Genomic DNA, 18,312 nt, shown 5'->3' with positions numbered 1-18,312 from the left:
GATGAAGTAGAACAGGAACAGGAAGTAGCAAAGACTGAAGAAGGTGTGATTGAAGTTGAAGCAAGGAGAGAGGAGGTAGAGGCTGGATCTGAGGCACAGCTCCAGAAGGTTTCAAGAGAGGAGGAGGTTCATCCAACCAACAAAACAGTACTGGAGAAAACTCAACAGGAACCAGGTAATGAACTTATAATTAATGTGCATTTACCACCCAAGACAACTTTAAACCAATAAAAGTGATACATTTCAAACTCTAAATACTAAATTACAATTTTTGCTTTCTATTAGAAGTGTAAAATTTTCTAGACCAGTTGTACACCACAGCAGCAAATTATTTAGTTAACTATGGTTTCTCAATTGTGATGGTGTTTCTCCCTCCAAACCTAATGCAATTAGACTTTCACTGTCTGATCTTTGCACTTACAATAATACAGCGAAGGAACAAAGCTGCCTAAGGGCATCCCTTTAGTTTATAACAGCGAAAACACTCATAACATGTATCTCTGGAGATGTTTGGCTCCTGGGTGCCCTCTGAGTCATCTATCCACCATTAATTACACAGTCACGCTGAAATGCACTGCTCACTCAGGCTGTGCACGATGGAGATTTAGATGGTATCACTTTATTTCAATTCTGGATTGAATAGTGTTGTAGAATCTTCCTAAATAGAATAGAATAGAATGGTGTGGCAAAATAGCAGTTGTTTTCTTTAATCAAAGGACAAGTATCTTTTGGGAGTATGGAGAATAATTAAGCCCACACAAACACCTGCAAACAGTTATAATATCTCCCTTTACATGAGGAAAAGGTAACCAAAATAAAATGAAAGAAGTGAAAAACTAAATCTCCCGTCAGTGTCATTTTATAGCCTGATGTCAGTATTCATATGTATTTGTACATAACATTTACACATACATTTTACTATGTTTGGATATGTGCTGAACATACAATATGGCCATATTAACAGAATTTAAAGCATAAAAGTATTTATGAATCAGCTTTTTTAATCTTTATATTGTAAATGTAATAGTATTAATATCTATTTGTATAACATGTACATATACATTATACATTTTTTGTATGTTTGAATATATGCAGAAATATGCATATGCGTATTGACTATTTACATATGCACAATTACCGTACAAATATATTGGTTATAACTCCACCCCTGCCCAAACCTCAACAATTTAAAATGTACAGTAACGGACAGATAAATGTAAAGCGACAATTCAATTACATTGTCTTATCTATATATATTTATCTATTATATATATATATATATATATATATATATATATATATATATTTTTTATTAAAAATAAATAAAATGCTAAAGTATAAATATAAGCACAAAGTGTGTGTGTGTGTAACCCTAACCCACACACACACACACACACACACACACTACACATCAATTAATACTGTAAATTCAATATTCTATGAACCCAAAAGCATTCATAAACTTTTGTATGCCTCATCTACATATTATTCTGACAATATGTTAATAACATTTTAGAATCTATACAAATATACAGAAATGTTTGTGTGTTAGAACTACACTCAATGAACAAATATCCAGTACTATATTGAGTACTAATGAGATCATGTTGCATTTTAAGATCTGCCTAAACGAGTGAGAGTGTGGTCTGTTTTGGTGTCTGTCCAAAGCTCCAGAGCCTAATTTCTAATGAACCACTGTCCTATATGTTTCTGCTCCTGCTGCTCCTGTGACCTACATACAGAAACACATTCATCCTGCTGAAACTAAGATACCCCTAAACCTTAATTCCCACACAACATGGACTTTACCCTCCAATCCTCCTAAAAGCACTACATGCTCCACTGAGTCAAATGGCCTCTGTCACAGTTGGTTGTGTTCAGATAAAGCAGACTTTCTTCATTTCTGTGCATGGGATAAAATTGGGTATCAAATGTGAATCTGTTATAATTGATTTAGTGATTTGAAGATGTTTTATGAGAGTAAGTATTTCACTTAAGTCTTCATTAAAACCAGTCATTATTTGCTTACCAATATCTTTGGCCATTTAGGTCTGGGGGAAAATTACCAACATTGTAGAAAATGGCCTCACATACAATATACAGTATAGCGAATAAAAGTCATTTTGTCCAGTGACAAACAAACATCTCTTTGCAAAAGCTTCTTGGTACCTATATTGAACTCTTTTATATGTAATTGTTGAGTCTCACACATGTAAGTATATACTGTGAGAGCGTCATTTTAAATTCCATATGTATCCTCCAGCTCTCATCTCATCTTTCTTCTGCAATTTTCACCACTCTGTTAAATGTCTCCCCTATTTCACAACAGAGGTCACCGTGGATACTCAGGGACCAATTAAGTTGCAGGAGCCTGTTATTACGAAGTCTAAAGCAACAGGCGGTGAGGATTTTAATGACACAAATTCCCTGTCAAACCTTCAGTCGCCTGCTGTCTATATGTAACACAATGAATGTGTGGAAACTTCTTCAGATTTTACAGGTAAAACATTTGAGGCCAGTGATGTAAATGAGATTATCACCTCCAGAGACCCGAACAAGAACAATCAGGGTGTATCAGTGTTGATGAACACTGTTGAGGAGCTCCCACCAACGCCAGTTCTCAAAATGAGGCTCGGAGATACTAATGCACCAGTAGAGGAACATGTTGACTCTACACGTATGTCAACTACATAAATATAATTTAAACACTCCAAAGTAAAATGTTAATTAAACAAACTTGCAAAAACTATTTTTGAAAACACATAAAACCTCTCATCAATGTCGTTTGAAAGTCTGATTACATTTTTCAAAAACATTTGGATATATGCTGAAACATGCTGTATTTGTATATTATATTATATTATATTATATTATATTATATTATATTATATGCCCATTACAGAGTGTATATTTACAGAAACAACGTGTGATTGGGCTAGTTAACACTACAAAAGATGCATATAATGCGATTTCATGTTTTTCTTTGTCTTTGGAGTGTTACAAGCTGTTCGTGCATATACAAGATCTGTAAAGTTGCAAAGATTAAAATCTCAAACCCAAAGAGATATTCTTCATAAAAGTTAAGACTCTGCCACGCCTTCCTAAAACACCTTATTCAAACACGCCCCTACATGTCTAAGTCACTGTGTGGGAAGATTTGCATAACACCGTGCAAACGTCCACCTTTTTCTTTAACGCGGAAGTAAGCCTATGGGTGAGACTTCCGGTTCATTAGCCGCTATAGGTAAATACCAAGAAGAATAACAACGTGCAGTAAATGGTAAAACTGTTTGCACTACAAACCAGTGTGTTCACAATTAAGATAATACATTAAAATAAAATTTTCAGTGTCAAGCACCAAAACGAACTGTTTTGTACAGCTAAAAATAGCTGGACGCAGATGAGACCGGAAGCTAGACCCATAGAATTTACAAATGACCGCGCCCATTTTTACGGCAAGAATGTTGTTGCCGCCACCATGTCGTGGAGACACCTTTCTGATGTGATATGTGATTTAAAAAGGGAGAAAAAATAATTTGGCAAAAGATTCCAACTCACTTTGATCGAGTCAAAAAAAACCTTGGTATGTGTTTTGCCTCTACACTATTTGACTTGATATTTGTTAAAGAGGTCATATGATGTTGCTAAAAAATAACATTATTTGGTGTGATGCAATGTGTTGACGCGGTTCGAGGTTCAAAAAACACATTATTTTCCACATACTGTACATTATTGTTGCTCCTCTATGCTCCGCCTTTCTGAAACGCGCCGATTTTACAAAGCTCGTTGTTCTGAGAAGCGAGGTGTGCTCTGATTGGCCAGCTATCCGGTGCGTTGTGATTGGCCAAATACCTCAAGCGTGTGACGGAAATGTTATGCCCCTTACCATGTAAAATGCACTGCACACACTCGAATATTTGCGTTGTAGGCCTAACTGTTCTGGAACAGTGTTGTAAATATAACTTAACCACTGGATTTATAGTTGTGTCATTTGGAAGGCCAAACAAAGAACTTTCGCTTTCACAACGAAACACACACAATGAAACACCATTTATTTTCAGTAAAAATTAAGGAAATAATCAAAAAGATATAATAATAAAATAATGTATCGGATCAATACGCTCAATACGTTATTATTGTGTACTGTTTTATAATGTACTACAATACTGAGGTGCAGATAATTGCCACCGTTTGCAATAAGTAGCATAAATAGCAGAAAATCCTGCTATTTTAACATAGTGTAAATAGAATCTATTGCTATTTGGACTTAGTGTAAATAGAATCCATTATATTATATTATATTAATGTGTTTTTTTGACATTATAACTCCACCCCAACTTTAATTAAGCAATTTCAGATTTGTCTTTTTGGTCTATTAAAACTTGAAATTATTGTTTATTGTTTAAAACAACAGCAAATTTCACCTAAATTAAGGTTTAATACAAAATAACTGTATTTAGACATTCTGATAACACAGTTGCAAAATCACAAATGTTAAAAAAAACAGCTAGAAAATAAAGCAGCATATTATTTAGTTGTTGCCAATCAGTATTTTCTTAAGGTCAAGCACCTGTCACTGACTATTTATTTAAAAAATATATTTTTGAAGAGTTTTACTATTTTGTACTCTATTCGTGGAAAGTGCCAGATGGTAGTCTCTATAGAGAGGCACACCTGCGCATTTCTCTTTTTTTGATTTATTTAACTTTCTATATTTGACAGTACTTTCTCTTTCACGCTTCAGAGACCAAAGCCATAGGGCAGGAAGCATGGAAGATAGGAGCCATAGCAGCAGCTTTCTTTCTCATTCTGCAAACTGCTGTCACCATTGTCTACATTCTGAAGTGCAGGAGAAAGCCAAATAGGTTTGTGTGTGCTTTGTAAGACTATAAGGAGTTTTGAAAGGAGAAGTGGTTATTGGAACATCACTACAATGACTGATGAGATATATATGTACAATATAGACATACACTTTACACACACACACACACGGATGATTTTATTAAAAGTGACCTACAGAACAAGATCCCTAAGACTCAAACCCACAAGTGAACTATGAACATTGGTTTAATTAATTTTAGTCCATGTCTGCTTTGAAGCCACCTATACCATTAAAACATTTGGGGTGGGTGAAATTTATTGTTTTTCAAAGACTCTCTTATGCTCACCTACATTTTTTCAAATCAAAATACAGTGAAAACAGTAATATTATGAAATCTTATTATAATTTAAAATAACCTTATTCTATTTCAATATAATATTTTATCACTGATTAATAGAAAGTTCAGAAGAACAGCATTTATTGAAGCAGAGATATTTTCTAACATTATAAACGTCCTTACTGTAATTTTATTAATTTAATGTGTCCTTGCTGAATAAAATTTCTTTAAATATAAAAAATAAAAAACAAATAAAATAAATAATATAACAACAACAACAACAATAACAACACCACTAATAACAACAATAATAATTATTATAACAACAACAACAACAACCCCAAACTTTTTAACAGTAGTGTATATTTGTGCTCTTAAAATGTTATGTACATTTCTATTAATTTTATAACATAGTTTTAGCAGATAAATGCAGTTAAAAATAACCAGTTGTCTGGTTAAATACAGCTGGGAAAAAATATTGATGACTTACATTACATTGCACTCATAGTCATAGTCAAAGTTTTTCCCACAAAATGCTCCCTACAGCATCGAAACAATGATATCTGAAAAGTGGGGGACACATTATAAGCCTTATTGTGACTCATGAATATTTTATGATGATATAACGTTTGCACTGTGGGTGAGTGTGTGGGAGAATGGGTTGAATTTAGAGATTTCTAAAAATTATAATGATTGAATGAGAATGGTCCTCTCCCTAATACCACCTGCCTCTGGCTCATGATAGATTCTGATACTGAAAGATCTAATGTTAATATTTCTACATGTTTGTGCAGCAGTGTGGCCTCAAAGAACCTGTGTGCTGGAGGAAACGGAGGCATAGAATGTGACGCAAACAACATAGATACCACCATTCCAATCGATGAACAGTGAGTATATGACCACACACATATTCACCCTGATTATAAGGAACATAAACACACACACACATACACACATATGCATCCTGACTGATTGTTTGTGCTTACAGAACTGCTGTAGACGACCTTCCAGAGTACTCAGAGGTCCAGCAAGAGGACGTTGCTATGACAGCTATCCCACTGGATTCCACAGAGAAGAATTCGTCCTATGACCCCATAACCTCTGCTGTTTAGCATTGCTGACCTTAAGGAGTATGACTGTAGATGTGCAAGTGTGAGTGTCTGACTGTGTGAACATGGGTCTGTGTGTCTATATGTGTATTGAATGGTCTGGTTATCCTTGACAGCAAATGTCAAATTGTGTTGCTCTTCATGCAGTAAAACGACCTGTTATTTGTGGAAAAAGCAGAGTACATGTCATATTTAGGCTGGATTCTCATTAAAAATATCTAAAGATTCATGGGAAAAAGATAAATGTACTTGAAAAGCAAAACTGCATAAAATATTAAGGCTTGTTTTCAGAGAATATATTTAGAATTTAGTTTTTTTAATTGAGTTTTTTCTTGTTTAAAACATCTAACATTTAACATGGTTTATGCTTAAACTGAATAAACAAACAAACTATTTCCCCATGTGGTAAGAGAAATCAACTTGACTCAATATATATTTGGAGAAAAACAAGTTTTATTATATTACACAGTTTTGCTTCTCAATTTATCTTGTTTGGTTATTTCTCTGAAAAACACGACTAAATACTTTTGAACAAATGTACTGTCCCACAATCTATTTAAGATTTATGCATTTGAGTTGAATATAAAATTCTACCCATTTGGATTATAAAGTTTTAACAACAACAATAAAATTTAATGTGATGCATATTTGTCAGTTATACATAAATTAAACATGTAAGAAACAAGTAAGATTTATTTGAAAATTATTTAGAAATTTTATTTTAATTTGCAAATACATTTTATTTAAATCATAGGATCCGCGTAAATCGGTTAATTGTGAAAACATTTTATTCAGTTAAAAGTATGAACATGGTAAAAATATGCTAGCTGTGGAACAATCGATATAGTTAAAATGGTTGAGACAGAAACAAATTTGATTTATTGATGATAAATATGTAAAACTGGTTATAGTGTATTTAAAACACATTCAGTTTATTTGAAGACGTCAGAGATGCTGGCTTTTGAACTGAACGCTGATAACACGCTGGAAGGTCTCTCTCCTCTTTAGCCCGGAGGACACGTTGTCCGTGATTTCTAACAAGAATGTCAAATTTGGACTCATCTGACCATAGAACACTTTTCCACTTTGAAACAGTCCATTTTAAATGAGCCTTGTCCCACAGGACATGACGGCGCTTCTGGACCATGTTCACATATGGCTTCCTTTTTGCATGATAGATCTTTAGTTGGCATCTGCAGATGGCACGGCGGATTGTGTTTACCGACAGTGGTTTCTGGAAGTATTCCTGGGCCCATTTAGTAATGTCAATGACAGAATTATGCCGATGAGTGATGCAGTGTCGTCTGAGGGCCTGAAGACCACGGGCATCCAACAAAGGTCTTCGGCCTTGTCCTTTACGCACAAGATTTCTCCAGTTTCTCTGAATCTTTTGATGATGTTATGCACTGTAGATGATGAGATTTGCAAAGCCTTTGCTATTTGACGTTGAGGAACGTTGTTTTTAAAGTATTCCACAATCTTTTTACTCACTCTTTCACAGACTGGAGAGCCTCTGCCCATCATTACTTCTGAGAGACTCTGCCTCTCTAAGACATCCCTTTTATAGCTAATCATGTTACTGATGGCAATTAACTTAATTAGTTTCTAGATGTTCTCTCAGCTGAATCTTTTCAAAATTTCTTGCTTTTTCAGCCCTTTGTTGCCCCGTGCCAACTTTGAGACCTGTAGCAGGCATCAAATTTGAAATGAGCTCATTTAGTGGATAAAAGTGTAAAATTTCTCCGTTTAAACATTTGTTATGTTATGTTATGTTCTATTGTGAATAAAATATTGGCTCATGTGATTTGAAAGTATTCCACAATCTTTTTACTCACTCTTTCACAGATTGGAGAGCCTCTGTCCATATTTACTTCTGAGAGACTCTGCCTCTCTAAGACATCCCTTTTATAGCTAATCATGTTACTGATGGCAATTAACTTAATTAGTTTCTAGATGTTCTCTCAGCTGAATCTTTTCAAAATTTCTTGCTTTTTCAGCCCTTTGTTGCCCTGTGCCAACTTCTTTGAGACCTGTAGCAGGCATCAAATTTGAAATGAGCTCATTTAGTGGATAAAAGTGTAAAATTTCTCCGTTTAAACATTTGTTATGTTATGTTCTATTGTGAATAAAATATTGGCTCATGTGATTTGAAAGTCTTTTAGTTTTCATTTTATTCAAATTTAAAAACGTCCAGAACATTTCCGGAATTCGGGTTGTACAATAACCTTTTGCTTCTTGATTCATTAATGTATAACTGGCAAATAGGGATCACATTAATTTATTATTTTGTTTATAAAACTGTTTAATCCTAATGGATGGAAATTTTGTATGAAATTCAAATACATACATCTTGAATTTAGGCCTTAGTAATTTTTGGATTTAGATTTTCTACGGTTTTGTATTGAAGAACAATAGAACGCAGAACAATAATTACAATTCACGTACTGTACATTTATTGCATTTCCATTTACTTGTAAATGTATATCCAATTTTATAGAAATATGTTTTAAAAAACTTGTTATTTTGGGGATATACTAATTGAAATTTAAAGTGTTCAGAACTGAAAACAATTCAAATGTCTTTCTATGTTTCCTGCACAATCCTTTCATAACAGACTTGAGACACGTGTCTTTTCTTTAATAAATGGTTTGTTTCTGTCCACTATTTTGCCTGTTATGAAAACAAAGACCACTGATCTATCAGACATTTGAAAAGGTCAAACAACTTACGCAAATGAAGAGCCACATTCATTGAAGAGAAAAGAAAGTTGTAGGCTGTGTTGTTACCCTTTCTCTCTCTCTCTCCTCACCCTCTCTCTACTGGCTGCTGATCACGGGATGGAGGGATCAGAGAGATGAGTGCAGTCAGGAGGGGTGTAAGTATAAAAGAGTTGACCAGGGGGCAGCACAGGGGGGCACTACAGTACAGGAGAAAGACAGTGTGTGAGAGAAAGAGTGGGGCAGAAAAGAAAGAACGGATGATATAAGGTACATACTTTAATTTTATTCTTTATTCTTTACTTGTATCTTTTTTACTCTTTATATGAATGCATTGGTTGAAGACTGACATTGTGGCCCACTAGGGCATGACATGGATGAATTGTTGTTTGATAAATCAGTTCAAAATTTATGATGAGCATAGATACAGGATCTTTTTGCCATCAAAAGAGTCAAGATGACAAATCGATAAAGGAAATAATTTATTTGATTTTGTAAGAACCATTAACACAATCCATGTGTGTGGGCTTGCTCTGAGGACATAACTAGTTAGCAAGTTAGACAGTTTGAGGTTGTGAAGTTGGAACAGTCTATATCCTTAGATGCTTCTAGAAGGCTGCCATAAAACAGCAAGCCTATACTACTTCAAACAACTAAAAATAAAAAATACAATATTAAAGAGAGAGAGAAAAAAAATCTGTAGCTTTCCATTGTTTCTCTTTGACAGGGTAATACATTTCTTACATATTTCAGATCTTCTGCAGTAGGAATGGATCTTACTGGGCACATTTTTCATTCCCCAAACACACACTAACAGTTAGAACCAGAGTGGTTCTCATTTTCCTGAAGCAAGCCATAGCACTTAATGGTGAAATAATTTTCTCAATTCATGCTTAATTTTTCATGTTAAACTGCAAAAAAAAAAAAAAAAAAAAAAATATATATATATATATATATATATATATGTGTGTGTGTGTGTGTAAATAAATTAATAAATTAATAATAATAATAATAATAATATAAATAATAAAATATAAAAATAAGTTAATGCATAAAACATAAAAAAGTGTTACAAGATGAGAAAAATAATGAATTCAAATGAGTAAATCATTAATTCAAGATATATTTTCTGAAAAGGATTCTTAATATGTTTTAATATAGAGATTCTGCATTTATTTTGTTATCTGATGTTTAGATGGAAATGAGACAAAAATATATTTTTGTAAACAAAAAGGGTTTTTACGTGTTCTAATTGAATAGTTTGCTAATATTACAAGTATAAACTGCAATGAATAGCTAAAAAGCTGATTTTTATGATATTGACCATGTTACATTTACATTTAGTCATTTAGCAGACGGTTTTATCCAAAGCGACTTACAAATGAGGACAATGGAAGCAATCAAAATCAACAAAAGAGCAATGATATACAAGTGCTATGACAAGTCATTAGCCTAACGCAATACACGTAGCACGTGTGTTAACTTAAGTTTCACAATCTATGCATTTTTGAGATATTTTAACCTACCAACATATTTTTCTCAACCTTATGCTGCTCCAAACCCGTTTGATTTTCATTCTGCCTGGCACCTCCTGTTGTGTTCCACAAATGAAATAAAGTTGTACGTGTTTATAATGACATGCGGTTGAGTAAATGATGACAGAATTGTTTTTTATTTTTTTGGGAGGGAGGCGGGGTGATCTATCACTTTAAGCATATTTTAATGCATGCATGTGGGCCCATATATGTGTTTCCAGGATGTGGAAGAGTGTGTGTTTAGCGCTAATGTGCGTTGTGCTGACGCACGCTCAGTTCCCACGTCAGTGTGTGACACCAGAAGGTCTGCGGAGTGGCACCTGCTGCCCATCACCTACTGGACTGCCCAATGATGAGTGTGGATCCAGTACTGGGAGAGGTCAATGTGTGTCCAATTGCTGCTGACCGCCATCCACACGGGCCTCAGTATCCTCACGATGGGCGGGATGATAGAGAACGATGGCCACTGAGGTTCTTTAACAGGACCTGCCAGTGTAACGGAAACTTCAGTGGATTTAACTGTGGGCGATGCCGACATGGCCTCACAGGGCCAAACTGTGATCAAAGAGCCACCGTGGGTGAGGACAGAAATACACACAATACAGATATGTACTGCAAATACATACAATATGTGATGTTTGTGTGCTTTGATTTCTTTCTCATCTGGGTTTGTGTGTGTTCTCAGTGCGACGTAACGTCATGCAGATGTCTACAGATGAGAAAAGAGCCTTTGTGAACACTCTGGACCAGGCTAAAAGAACCGTCCATCCTGACCTGGTCATCTGTACCCGTCGCTATCAGGAGATTTTTGGTCCTGATGGAGCAAATGTACAGTGTGAGAACATTACCATTTATAATTACTTTGTCTGGACCCACTACTATTCAGTCAGTAAGACTTACATGGGTCCAGGCCAGCAGAGCTTCGGAGGTGTGGATTTCTCTCACGAAGGACCAGGATTTGTCACTTGGCACCGGTTCCACCTGTTGCAACTGGAGAGGGACATGCAGGTGAGCCAAAACAGATAATGATAATTATACAGAAGGAAACAGAAATACAAAACCTGTTAAAGAATGTCAATGTGATTCCAAAACTGTATGACTGTATGACAAACACAGAGGGAGATAGTTTAAAGAATGCATTGGTTGCTCTTTTCCAGGCAAATGTAATGCAAAAAGTATTATAAAAGTTGACATATGACTCATACCTTGTAAGACAAGTTTTCTGAAATCATACAGTAGTTTGTTTGTCAGACAAAATGGCAGATTTGGCGCTATGATTGGTCAGATGGCCTGTCAATCAAACTCCCAGCGAAGGGTCAATAGAGCCACTATTATGATGCTTTGACATTCTTTTTAAAGCTTGAAAGCTCTAGTAGAGAAATATATATATTATATACATAAGGAAAAAAAGTCATGCTTTGGTACATCATACGTCATAAAAGTTACAATTATGACATATAAAAAGTTGAAAGTATGGCATAATTATATGGCATAATTCTAACTATTTATCACAAAAAGTCAAAATTGTTAGATATTTTGTCATAATTATGTAATTATTCTGATCATATTGACTTTTTATCTATAATTTATATATTATATATAATTTCGACTTTTGTCATAATTATGATTGACCAATTGACCAATTTGTTTTAATCATTTAATTTATTCGCTTTATTTTTAATTAAAAAAAAACAAAAAACTAAATATTCTAAGAACCAATTTACTTGGAAACTAAGATTTTTTTTTTTTCAGAGAATGTATCTCGACTTAAATTAAATCTTTTTACCTTATTTTTCCTTTTTCATTGTTTTAAGCATAATCCTCTAAAGTTTTGTTAGATGTATGCTTTATTCTGGAAAAATCAATTTGGCAAGTCTTATTATCTTGTGCAGTGAGCAGAAATACCAACTATTCCCCATTGATAGAAGGATCAGCTAATGGGACATGTTGGGATACACATGTGTGTGTGTGCACAGGACATGCTGGGGGACCCGTCGTTTGCCCTGCCATACTGGAACTTTGCAATAGGAGGCAGCGAGTGTGATATCTGCACTGATGACCTGCTGGGAGCCAGAAGCAGCTTTGACACCAATGGCATCAGTTCCAACTCTGTGTTCTCTCAGTGGAGAGTCATCTGTGAGAGTGTGGAGGAGTATGAGACACTGGGGACCATCTGCAACAGTACGACACACTCACACAACATACCAATAACACACACTGCTTCTCTATACATCACACAAACACATACACACACAATACTGCAAAAACACACATCTAATTTTGTGTCCTCTCCCTGGTGGGAGATCTGTGAGAGTGTGGGGGAGTGTGAGACATTGGAGACCATCTGCAACAGTAAGACACACACACACATGCATTCCAAGACCTAAGACTGCTCACATGCTGTTTGAACTAATCCTTTGAGGCATTTCGAGAGCTCAGAAGAAAGATCAAACCTTATATGGGCAAAACGATTAGGATCATGTGATTGTATTTGCAAGTGACTCACGATTGCAGACAAAGTGAATAGTATAATGTTCAATCTTATGATGCTTCTTTCTCAAAGTCTGCGGGACCTCATAAAGAGATTTGGTTCATGGGTCAAAAACAAATGACAAAGTGTGAAAGACAAAACATCTAAGTATTCATTTTGATTTCATATGGTTATGAAACACTTTTACAACATTTTCAAGAAAACGTTATAACTCTAAAAATGTAATGTAGTGCAACCATCAAGTAAAACGTTATAACAAATATTTTCCTTACACCATGAATACATGTGAGTGTAGACTAGTATTACTGTATTTTTATTAGTGAGATATTATTATAGTTTTTTATTAATATTTTGAACCAGTTTTACTTTTTTCCGTGTTTAAATTTTAGTTTCGTGTTTAATTTTTATTTCAGTTTAAGTGTTAAAATTTTGTCATTTTTAGTAGCTTTTTAATTATTTGTCTATAAAGTTTTTATTCAGTACTATATAATTGTATATATTTTTAATTTCAGTTTTATGTTTAATTGTTTTAATACATCAAGTTAAACTAAATTGAAATGAGAAATGTTGCCTCGGCAACTAGCTTAGATAAATAGATTTTCTAATTTATTTCATTATTTTATTTTAGGTAACAATTCTTATTTATTTATTTATTTTGCAGTTTTAGTTGACTATATTCACCCTTTTAAAATATATATTTTTCAAAATTAAAATAATTTTAACAAATATTATAAATTAATAAACTGTAAACATCATCGAGTTTTGGGGGAGTCGCACCACATGACACAATTTAACAACCTAAACAAATCTTAACATAAAACAGTGTATGTGATATTTACCCAGACACTTTGCCTTTGACACACAGTCCTGATGGTCTGTAATGAAGATCTTTAATAATCAAAGTTTATCAAAAGAGATTTACCTTCTCTGACTGCTGTGTATTCAGGTACAGAGACAAGTCCAATCAGTAGAAACCCTGCTGGTAATGTGGCCCGACCCATGGTTCAAAGGTTACCAGAACCACAGGACATCATTGACTGTCTAGAGCTGAACACTTTTGACACGCCGCCATATTACTCGACTTCTTCTCAGAGCTTCAGGAACACTATTGAGGGTATGATACACTCACAACTGCAGATAACACTACTTTTAAAAAAAAGTTTTTTGAAAAATGTTTGGAGCCACTGACAAAGAGACTAGCACACCAAACAACCACCTGCATAAACTCCTAAAAGCGAGGAGACTTTTAATTGGTGCTCTTGTGTGTCACTAGGTTACAGTGCTCCCCAGGGAAACTATGACCCAGTAGTGAGGAGTCTGCACAACCTGGCTCATTTGTTTCTCAATGGCACAGGTGGACAGACTCACCTGTCACCAAACGACCCCATCTTTGTCCTGCTTCACACGTTCACAGATGCCATCTTTGATGAATGGCTTCAGAGACACACTGCTGGTAAACACACACACACACATACACTTAATGTACATACATACACAACCAAAAAGAGTTTTATCTTTCAGCTGTATTCTAACTAGTGTTCTCTGTACTTATGCAGCAGGCACAGTGGTCTATCCTGAGGAAAACGCTCCAATTGGGCACAATAGAGAGTTCAATATGGTTCCTTTTTGGCCACCAGTCAGAAATGCTGAAATGTTTGTCACCGCCCCAGAAAACCTGGGCTACACCTATGAGGTTCAGTGGCCAAGTGAGTAACACACCAAAAAATGCATACATACATACATACATACATAAATCAATCAATCAATCAATAAAAAAATACACTTTAGAAAAATAGTCTGTCATTAATAGGTAACTATAGGAAGTAATACAGGCCTAATGAGTAGTTCTACAGTAACACATCAGCTACTACTACAAACTAATATGGAAACAAGATTAACTAATTTATGACTGAGGTAATCAATAATGACTGAATGATATTGTCCTCATTACATACTAATAACTGACAAATTATAAAGAATTACCAATTAATTACTAATCACAACAGTACTATCTGTCTGAGATTATGAGAAATTGTCTTTTTACTCTCATCTCGTTCGTCAAGTGCATTAGTAATTACTCAAATGTTACCTAGCAACTCTTCAAGAACTTCTAATGATCTATATTTAAAGAGATTAAAAGGTTCTTCACTTTGAAATAATGGTTCAGATCATTAGTAGTTCTTGCGGAGTGGCTAGGTGAGTAAATACTAATGCATTTTATGACCATATTCAGAGTAAAAAAAAAGACAGTTTATTATGTCTCAGACACCTTGATGTTGTGATTAGTAATTAATTCATAATTCTTTATAATTTTGCATAGTTAATTACTAGTTCGTAATGGGGCCAGTCTCACTCTGTAAGTACAGATTAATAAAGAACTCTCAGACCGAAATTTACTGTTATTTACTGATTAATTATTCTTGTTCCATATTAGTTTATAGTAGTAGCTAAAGTGTTAATGTAGCACTACTCTTTAGTCCTGCATTGTTACCTATTAATGATCGACTATTAGCCTATTCTGAAGTGTTCTTTCTGGAATGCTTTATTAGTTTAACTCATCTGAACTAACTTAAAGTTGCTTAATTGAAGGAATAGTTCACCCAAAAATGAAGATTGTCATCATTTACTGTCATCTTTTTTCTGCTGCACAACACAAAAGTAGATCATTTAATTAATAGCAAGCTGTGTGAATTGAGTCTAATGGAAGTACATTATGACTCACTTCAGCACTTAATGAAGTACCCAAAAGTGCAAGCAAAAAAAGGCCATGTGACTCGCTGATCATTTTTCAAGTGCTCTGTTCAATTTAAATCATTTTTAACAGTAAAACTGCTGCAGAAGCCATTGGTCTGCTGTGTGCAGTTCAGTGAGTGGAAGAAATGTTAACCTGCTTCTTCTGCCAGTGTCTGATCTTCCCACTCTTCATTACATTGGTCTTTTTATAAATTAATTCTCTGGATATTTAACACATAATTACATTATAGGCTGTTGTGAATACATGTAGGGCAAGTGCAAATGAGTGGTGCATAAGCCAAGCTATTAGGCAAATTGGGTATCTGTATGCTATGCTAGTACATAAGCTAACAAAGACATTGATGGGCATTATAGCATAGTCTGTTGATTCATAACTATTATTTGTTTTGCCAAATTGGTGGCAAATTCTCATTCATAAGTTTTAGTACAGTCTGCTTACTCCCCACTAGCGATTCTGTTTAGGGGTGGACCTTAATGTTGTTGTTTTTTAATATTAAAAATTCATACATTTTCTTATGAATTACTTCATGTGGTTTCAAAATAAATCACAAACTTGTAAAATAGGCCTACTTATGCTTTCTCATGAGATTGGGTTGGATTTTGTAGGAATCATGCTAAAAGAAGTACCCATTAAAAGTTTTTTGAGCCAATGGGATCTCATTTTTAGGGAGTACCCGATTTGTCATGACACCAGTTTAAACAAAGTTAGCAAACCGTTGAAGATGCATTTCTGCCACCTACTGGACTGGAGTGTGAAGTGCACACAGGAGAGCAACGGGGCCACAACAATCATAGTGTACAAATAAAAAATACTGTTGACCTTTATAGATTTGTGGTTTGATTCATATAAACACGAAATCTCTCTCTTTCTCCCTTGCCAGCTCGGTCATACACAATTTCAGAGATCATCACCATAGCCATTGTTGCCGTGGTGCTTGTTGCGGTTGTGGTGGGAGGAGTCATCGGGTGTGCTGTTCGGGCACGTTCTTACCGCTCAGCCGAGGGCCTGGAGCCACTGCTAGGGGAACAGTTCAGGCGTTACTCAGAGGATGAGCGGCATGCTTCTCAGTCTGTGGTGTGATTGAGAAACTCAACAACAACAAAAAAAATACACATCTTAAACGTTTTTATTTTATTGCACTGTGCATCCACACTGTAGGCTTACTGAAGGAGTCTGAATTATGAATTATTAGCATTCAAAAGCATTGTAAAAGTTTTGTTGACACATGGGCTTAATTTATGACTATTTATTATCAGATTTCTCATGTCCAGCGAGACACTGAGAATACAGTCATATGTGCCCATAAAACACATTTAATGTGTCATTTTAAGTTGATGCACTACTTATGAATGCCATATGAACACATGACTTAAGTTTATTGTACAGTGTGACATATTTTATATTACTCTGATAAAAAAAAAAAAAAAACTTTCAAAATTCAGTAAGGTTTGATTTTTTCGTGTACTTTCAATTTTATTTAACAGTGCAACTGCAAAAGAGACATAACAAAGAGTTTCAACATGCATGAATATTACAAAATAAATATATAAATTATATATATACTGTATATATAATATTCTAAATTGTTTTCCAGGAAAAAACAACAACAACAAAAAAAACTCATCCTGGTTACCATAAATTGAAAATAATGTTCCTGATATTGTCCATACACAGACATGTGACATGGTTCATGTAATGCCATAATAGTGTTATGATTAATAATCATAATCCATCAGAACAAGTTTCCAGAATAAAAAGTGTCCTATGTAAAATAAAGTGGGACAACAACCAGACCCTCTCAAATAATTTAGCCTTTTTTTTTCTTTTTTTTTTTTTTACAAAAAATACTTTTCTGTAATTATCATTCAATAATTAAAATTGGGTTAATAATAATTAAAACTAGGTTTTGTGTGTGTGTGTGTGTGTGTTTGCATTCTGTATAGAGTCTGTAAGAGCATTTTCATTTGCCAGAGATGAATTGGACGTTAAACCGTGATCATATCCACTGTGATGCATGATTGTGATGCAAATGAAAACATTTGGAATGACAACTACCCTTGTGGCATCTATTAACATTTGATTTTCTGCTGATATTTAAAGGGCAATCAATCATGAAACATATTTGTCCCACTTCACCCTATGTTACCCTATTTACAAAGAAATAACACATAAAATAAAGTCTTTTTCTGACCTTTTTCATCACTCGAACAGTAGCAATAATGACCAAGTCAGCAAGCCGTATCATGTCATGCATGCCACTGTTACTTAGGTAAATCCTGAGACAAAAAAGGAAGAACTTCACTGTACTTAATGGGTACATTGAGTTTTCAGATCCCATCCCATCACTTTAAACCTTCATCAGGTCCCTCTGTACTGATGCCCCCTAGTGGTCCAAAACGAACTGCATATTTAAATCTTAAATTTTTATTTAGTTGAGGGGTGCTGAATCTCACAAAGTTCAGTTCCGAACCTTATCATACACACCTGAATCATCTACTTAAAATGTAGTGATTACAGAAAAGTGTGCTGGAGCAGAGTTGAAACAA

General features: G+C 34.6%; 1 protein-coding gene and 1 long non-coding RNA gene across 2 annotated transcripts; both read left to right on the top strand.

Moving 5' to 3' along the window:
• Positions 1–3,464: 3,464 nt before the first annotated feature.
• Positions 3,465–6,381, top strand: LOC131520336 (uncharacterized). Its single transcript, XR_009266041.1, has 4 exons — positions 3,465–3,583; positions 4,745–4,865; positions 5,954–6,046; positions 6,148–6,381. It is a non-coding gene; the product is annotated as an uncharacterized LOC131520336 (long non-coding RNA).
• Positions 6,382–9,234: 2,853 nt separating this feature from the next.
• Positions 9,235–16,924, top strand: tyrp1b (tyrosinase-related protein 1b). The gene is given in 9 exon segments (XM_058779617.1): positions 9,235–9,255; positions 10,742–10,913; positions 10,915–11,098; positions 11,206–11,528; positions 12,497–12,701; positions 13,958–14,125; positions 14,285–14,464; positions 14,568–14,717; positions 16,647–16,924. Coding segments are annotated over 8 exon segments (1,581 nt in total). The 5' UTR covers positions 9,235–9,255; position 10,742; the 3' UTR covers positions 16,847–16,924.
• Positions 16,925–18,312: the final 1,388 nt, after the last annotated feature.

Source organism: Onychostoma macrolepis, chromosome 01 (assembly GCF_012432095.1).
Source record: "Onychostoma macrolepis isolate SWU-2019 chromosome 01, ASM1243209v1, whole genome shotgun sequence".
NCBI classification, from domain to species: Eukaryota; Metazoa; Chordata; class Actinopteri; order Cypriniformes; family Cyprinidae; genus Onychostoma; species Onychostoma macrolepis.
Note: the sequence above shows the minus strand (reverse complement) of the source record. Positions and strands in the feature narration are given on the sequence as shown.